This window comes from Cannabis sativa, unplaced genomic scaffold, assembly GCF_029168945.1.
Source record: "Cannabis sativa cultivar Pink pepper isolate KNU-18-1 unplaced genomic scaffold, ASM2916894v1 Contig7, whole genome shotgun sequence".
Lineage (NCBI taxonomy): Eukaryota > Viridiplantae > Streptophyta > Magnoliopsida > Rosales > Cannabaceae > Cannabis > Cannabis sativa.
The window spans coordinates 2,309,570-2,317,387 of NW_026870043.1; the positions used below are offsets into that span (position 1 = coordinate 2,309,570).

At 32.7% G+C, this 7,818-nt stretch overlaps 1 protein-coding gene across 1 annotated transcript; it reads left to right on the top strand.

The window, feature by feature from the left end:
• Window positions 1-920: 920 nt before the first annotated feature.
• Window positions 921-3,500, top strand: LOC115717902 (glycosyltransferase family 92 protein At1g27200-like). The gene is made up of 2 exons (XM_061108168.1): window positions 921-1,251; window positions 3,151-3,500. Exons 1-2 carry the CDS (start codon window positions 921-923, stop codon window positions 3,498-3,500), a joined length of 681 nt encoding a protein of 226 aa, XP_060964151.1.
• Window positions 3,501-7,818: the final 4,318 nt, after the last annotated feature.

Here is a 7,818-nt window from a genome sequence, read left to right on the forward strand (position 1 = left end):
CAAAAAATGAGAGGGAAAAAACCGTGATGAATAGTGGGTAGTTATGCTTCAACAATGGAGGTTATTGATCTTCCAAACAAAAAAAAAAATCTGAAAGAAAATCAAAAATCAAATGAAAAGAAAAGGAAAAAAGAGAGGGAAGAGATTGGAAGTTGATTGATGGATGATGGGGATGGCACACGTGTCTGTGCATGGAAATGATGTGTAAGTGGTATAATTGTAATAAAAGAAAGAGGATAGGTAAAAATGATGATGTAGGCGTGTAGGGGTAAATTTGTAATAAATTGTGCAAATCAGATTTTTGGTGTAAAAATTTCTTTACTTTATGATCTAACAAACAATTTACAAACAATTTGTAATTAAATAATCATCAATTCTACAAGTTATTTTTCAAAACAACATCACTAGCATATTGCATTTAGTCTTTATTTTCATAATTCATTATAATCTTTTATGTGTATTTAAATAAAAATAACCAGATAATAATTAATAATAATCTTTCTTGATTAATTACTTTATATTTAAAAATTCATTATGTGTTATATTATTCAAAATTAAATTATATAATAACTAAAATAAAACAAATTATACATACCTTGTACGTAGCTTTCATCTAGTTCTATATAAAGTGTGCCTATATAACTGAATTCTTGGTTTATGAGAAATTCATGGGTGACTTTTTATTTATATATAATAAAATAAAAATAAAACAAATCCCATTAATATCACAAAAATATTAGCTATGAATAACCTTTCCCTTTGTACCAGCCACATGAATAACCGCCGCTTTTCACGAATTAGCTACCGGAACCGCCACTTACCTATTTATTTATCTTCATACTTCTCCACCTTTCAAACCCAATCTCACTCCTTTTGACTTCTCTCTCTCTCGCCTCTACTCTACTCATACCCCAATCGCCATGGCAGGGTTCTCCCACAGCGCAATCCAGAGTAAGGATTTGTGCAATTGGATGATGTTCGTTGATGTGGATGAATTCATTTACTCACCATCATGGTTCAATTTCTCAAAACCATCTAAATCAATGTTACAATTTCTACTCCCAACATTCTCACCATCTGCTAAACCTAATTATATTGGTCAAATCTCTATTAGATGTAACGAATTCGGTCCATCTAGCCAACGGTCCCACCCACCAGAGGGTGTGACTCAAGGGTACACGTGTCGAAGATCTGTGGAGCAGAGACACAAGTTTATTGTGCTACTGGATGCAGCGAATGCCTCCCTGTTGGGTTTTATGCCCTAAATAAAACTCATTTCATATAATCAGATTTACTTATTAATAAAGATCAGAAATAACATTTTATGTTGCATGGTTCACATGATTTATTTCATGATTATAGGTATATAATGTATGAATTCTTTTTAAGTCCAGAACATATGAGTTTGTTAAAGATTATAGTGTTGTCAGCACAGTGGAATATAATCTTTATTATATGTTCAAAAGTTGATTCCCTGATTTGTCAGAACACTGGATTTAGACTGACATGGTATAATCAGCAATATGTATTCTTACACCTTGGAAAAGTGTTATGTCCTTTCCAGGACATTGGCAAAGTTTACCAGTATCGGATGTATGGAGTATACATCGGAAGGGACCGATATTGAACTTTGATTAGATATGTTAAAACTTACCGTAATATCTATTCAATTCAATATCAACTGTTGATCCTAGATCACATGATCGAAATCCTGATATGGTTAGGCTCAATTTCAAGAGTATTATTCGTGTTCTTTGATTTGTTAGTTAAGCCTAATCTTTAGTCTGGGCAATACGTACATTTTGGGAACACGGTAGTGCAATTGAGTGGGGGAGCGCTAACATAAATATGGAATCTATAGCTTCCATTTGGCAAATAGAAGTAAAGGATGATTTCCTTCGAGCTTAACCAAACGAAGATAAATGGTGGAGATCTCATTTCACTTAGGTGAAATATCATTTATACAGGGTTAAGTGTTTTAAGGATAAAATACATTGTAGGGTGTTACGGTAATTTAATCCCTGTACAGTGTAAATCATCTATATAGAGGATCATTGATCACATTAGGGTTATAACAATGGATAACTAATGACGTGTCTATATCGTGGAACATATAGAGCGTTTCTATATGACTGAGAGTGCAATTCCAAGTTCTAAGTGTGGATTCAATGAGGAATTAATAAGTTAGGGAATTTACTTGGTAAATTCGGTTCGACTTATTGGAAGCTCGGTTATATAGACCCATGGTCCCCATACTAGTTGAGACCATACTGCTTGTAAGACTCAGTTAATTGATTTTAATTAATCAATTATAATTCTAAAAGTTAGACTATGTCTACTTTATGAATTCTCACAGTTTAAGGATGAAATCGTAAAGAAAAGGGTTTCTAGGTTTAATTATTAATTAAGAGACTTTGTATGTCTAATTAATAATTATTTTAAATGACAATATTATTTAATAATCTATTTTAGTTATTAAATAATTAGTTTTGGCATTTAAATGATTAGAATTGGAAAAATGGCATTTTTGGAGAAATTGAAATAAAATTGAGGAAACTGCAAAATCCAAGTGAGGCCCATATTCCCTCTATGGCCGAAACACTCCCTTTGTGTTTCCCAATTATTATTGTATTTTTTAATTGCCATGTAATTGCTAATCAAAGCCTAGCTATGATAGGAAAGTGGTGGATCACACTAAATAAGGCAGTTAATCAATTACACAGTAATTAAGGAAACTGTTTTATTTGGAAAGTTGTGCTCTCCCTTTTCCCTATATAAAGCAACCTTGCTCTCTTCTCTTGTATGCATGAAAAGCCACGAAATTGAGAGAGAAAAATAGAGAGAAATTTCGAAATCCTTGAGAGATGAGTAGTGCCCACACACATCAAGTGGTATCTCAATCATAGTGTGGAAGACTATGGAATTTCTGCATCAAAGAAGGAGAAAAGAAGATCCAGGTTCAGATCTTGGTGATGCTCTGCTACAGAAAGGAATCAAGGGCTAGAGATCTGAACGGAAGGAGTCATATTATTCCGCTGCACCCACTGTAAGGTTTTCTAACTTTATATGTGTTTATTTTCATTGTTTTAGAATTCATATTAGGTTGTTAATCCAACATACTTGTTAGTAAATCTAGATCCTGGTAAAATAATTTCCAACACTCCCTACTCAATGCAATTCACCATTTTAAAATGAAGGATCGGTACAAGACTGTGACAATGAGCCTGAAGAGAGCTGTGGTGAACCACTTCAAGTACCAAGCTTGGAGTGAGTTTCAGAACAAGTTTAGGAGAAGGGTTTCAACATACGTTGTTGATTGGAAGGAGAAGGCTAATCTAGCCTCCAATGATCGGACACCTGGGTTAGGGTTCGAGGCCGTGGAGCCAAAAGCTTGGGACCAAAAGTTTTGTGAGGTTAAGGATGAGAGGTTGAAATCGGTTACTCGAAAATGGTTTGGATCTCCAACATCAGATGGCTATAAATTGGTTTGGCAGACATGAGATGAAGATCCTAAAGCAACTGCATACCAAGAAGCCATGGATGCCCTATCTTCTTTGATTACGAAACACAGACGTGCAGATCAGAGCAATAACTGCGATAGATTCGAACTGATATTTGATTATATAAAGGTAAGTTTTGTTTTTTTTTTCTTTTTGCTTGACTAAGTGTGAATTATTAATGGAAGTTGAAGTAATTCAAATATTTTTCTTTAGTTTTTGGATTTAATAATTGAATTATGTATTTGAGCTCAAATTTGCTCATGTTTACGTTGTTTGGATTGAAATAATAGATGCTAGACTTGGAGGAGTATATATCCAAAATGAAGGTTATTCTTATGTACCAACTAACATCTAACTAATATTATCAGAACCAACACCAACATCGTAAAAAGCGGCGGTTCCGGTAGGATTGAAGCTAGCTCTGCCAAGGAGGTCACCGACGAAGGTAAAAACGATGACAAAAATGAAAATGAGAGCGGTAGTGATGAAAAAAGAGGGCCAAAGAACGCCATTAACACCAAAAGTGGTGGAAAGAACAACAGTTACAGCACCCAAAGTGGAAGCACAGAAGATCCACATAAAGGTTAGGACAGCGTATCCAATGGCTGCCTTTATAGCCCCAACCATGGTGAATTGGCGAAATTGATGATGTATTTTGTTTTTTTTTTCCAATCTAAGATATGGAGCAGAAGAGTAGGTTTGATTGGTGTGTTAGAGAGAGTTTCTCAAATTATCTTGGTGGATTTTCTGTGGAGCCAAACATGAGAGGAGAGTAGTTGGGGCTTGAAGGTGGATTTATTATATCAATACGATTGGGTTTTTGAATCCCATTAAATCCAAAAAATAAGATTGGGTTTTTGCTATTGAACAATTACTATATCAATACGATTGGGTTTTTGCTGTTGTAATGTATTCCTTTTTCTATTACAATTTGGACATTCCTGTTCTAATTTATATCAGAGCTAGCTAAGAAGGACTTCCACTCTCATCAACCCAAAACCCATTTATATCTCATCTCTTCTCTCTCTTTTTCCATCCCAATATATATAACAGAATCAGATACCCTCTAATTTTTTTTGTTGGCCGTACAGTTACACCACTTCTCTTCTTCTCTAGATTTTTCTCTCTGCTTATTCTCCCACATAATGTTAATACTCATCACTTTAATATCACTTTAATATCATATTTTTTTTATCAATTTTTTTTTTCTTTTTGAATAAAGATAAATATGAAATTTTAATCGTATAGAGTTTTATTTTAATAAAATATAGTATTTTAAAATAATTTAAATTCAAATAATTTAGATAAATATAATATAATGATATTTTGTTATATTACTATAATTTGTATATCTATCGTGTATGATTTTGATAAACGCAAACCCTAGATTTTGGGGATTTCTAATTTGTGGTCAAGGGTTTTAATATTCGAATTCTAATTTGTTATAGGTTTGATCTAACCGTTTCATGTAAGTATAGATTTTCTGAATGATTATTATTTAAATTTAATGTTTGCAATTACTTTATTACACCATCTTTCTTTACTTGTGTAGATTGGATTCTTACAATTGAAACATATATTTTCTGCATTAGCATAATGACACATGGTAAGATGTCATACACAAAATACCTAAAACTTAAAAATGTGTTTTGTTTAAGGGAAACTAATACATATGAAATTAATGTTCATAATTTAATTTTACAAGATCGTGATAGAGAACCTTCAAAGAGGATTCCATATAAAGATTTTCCAATCGAAAAAAAGAAAGAAATATGTAAAAAACAAAGAGAGAGATATGCTAAACAAAAGCATTGAAGATCAATCCGATTAGTGTAAGTAGTAATCCCAGTCATATTGATCTTCACACATATATTGTTGAGAATACGGCAACGTCAAGTCAACAACATCAAAATTTTCTTTCCGACTATGCAAGTATTGTTGAAGAAGATATTCTTCAACAATCATCAAAAAGACAGCGAAATGATACTACTCACACCACCATAAATGAAGATGAATCTTCTTGTGGAGATAATATTTCTACCAATGTCGATTGTGAAACTAATTCATTTGTAAATTCATCATCTTCGGGCAATGTCAATTTCAATCAGGTTTGCATTTGACCCATATTTTTTTTTTTCAAAACTCTGCTACTTCCTTCACGCAATGAAACTCCATATGATTATTTTGGATGTTATTTTTGATTAATATCAATATATATAATCAGAACCCAAATGAATTTGCTGAGGGACCAACCTACAATAAAAGAATAACAAGACCTCGTAGGGGTAAGGGACACTTTCAATTTATAATTAAAATCAATATGTTATGTGAGTTGGAATTTGATACCTAATTATTTTTTTACAATAAAAAAGGTCTCCATGTTCATTCTCAACTCAATTTCGTCAATTGTTAAAAGAGGTGCCATCTGAAGCATTTTCTCTACCATCCGTCCCTCGATGCAAACATTGCAAAGCAAAGCGTTTCATTTATGAAACAACAGGCTTTTGTTGTGCCGATGGAAAAATTTATCTCGCAACAAACGATGCGCCGAATGAACTTTATGAATTGTTTACTTCCAGTAGCGAAGAATCTACACATTTTCGAACATACATTCGAACTTACAACAATAAATTTGCTTTTACATCAATGGGAGTTACTGTTGGAAATATTTTACCAGGATCTAGATTTACTACTATGTATGTTTCATTAACATCCTAATATGAATTCTAAAACAATGAAATAAACACATATAAAGTTTAAGAAACCTTACATTGGGTGCAGCGAAATATAATGACTCCTTCCATTCAGATCTCTAGCCCTTGATTCCTTTCTGTAGCAGAACATAATCAAGATCTGAACCTGGATCTCTTTCTCTCCTTCCTTGATGCTGATTCTCCTTCTTGTTGATTGGATTCTTCACAATCTTCCACACTATGATTGAGATACAACTTGATGTGTGTGGGCACTCATTCTATCACTAATGGCTGAAATTATTTAGTGTGAAGAAAGGCTTAGTGTTTTGAATTGAAGAAGAAAGAAGAATGAAGAGGTCTCATCTAGGTTTTTAGCTTAGGAGGCATTAGTTGGATAATGAGACCATAACCTTCCTTTTATACTATTCTTCAATAGGGTTAGGGTTGAATTAAATGGATTAAAAAGAATAAAATATTGGGCAATAAATCACACTTGGCCGTACACTTAAGAGAGCCAATCTCTAGTTACAATTTTGCCACTTTATTTCAACCACTTATTCTTCTTTTCAATAATACCATATTTTTCAATTTAACCTTATAAATGGCAAACTATTTATTTAATAATTAAAATATCAAATAAAATTGTCATTTATAATATTTATTAATTAGACTCCATAAAGTCTCTTAATTAATAAATAAACCCCAAAACACTATTTCTTCACAATCAAGCCATAACATAGTGAAAATTCATAAACTAGACATAGTCTAACTTTAGAATTATAATTGATTAATCAAAATCAATTAACTGAGTCTTACAAGTAGTATGGTCTCAACTAGTATGGGGACCATGGGCCTATATAACCGAGCTTCCAATAAGTCGAACCGAATTTACCAAGTAAATTCCCTAACTTATTAATTCCTTATTGAATCCACACTTAGAACTTGGAATTGCACTCTCAGTTATATAGAACGCTCTATATGTTCCACGTTATAGATACGATATTAATTATCCATTGTTATAATCCTAATTTGATCAATGACCCTCTAATAGATGATCTACAATGAATAGGAACTAAATTACCGTTACACCTTCAATGTATTTTATCCTTAAAATACTTAGCTCCGTATAAATGATATTTCAATGAAGTGAAATGAGATCTCAACCATTTATCTCTGTTTAGCCAAGCTCGAAGGATATCATCGTTTCACTTCTAAATTCCTATAGAAGTTATAGACTCCATATTTATGTTAGCGCTCCCACTCAATTATACTATCATGTTCCCAAAATGTACGTATCACCCTGATCCAAAAGTAGGCTTAACTAACAAATCAAAGAACATGTATAATACTCTTGAGATCGAACCTAACCATATCAGGATTAAGATCATTTGATCTAGGATCAACAGCTGATATTGAATTGAATAGATATTACGGTAAATTTTAATATATCTAATCAAAGTTCAATATCGGTCCTTTCCGATGTATACTCCTTACATCCGATACTAGTAAACTTTACCAATACCCTGGAAATGACATAACACTTATCCAAGGTGTAAGAATACCTATCGCTGATTATCATGTCAGTCTAAATCCAATGAACTGACAAATCAGGGAATAAACTTTCG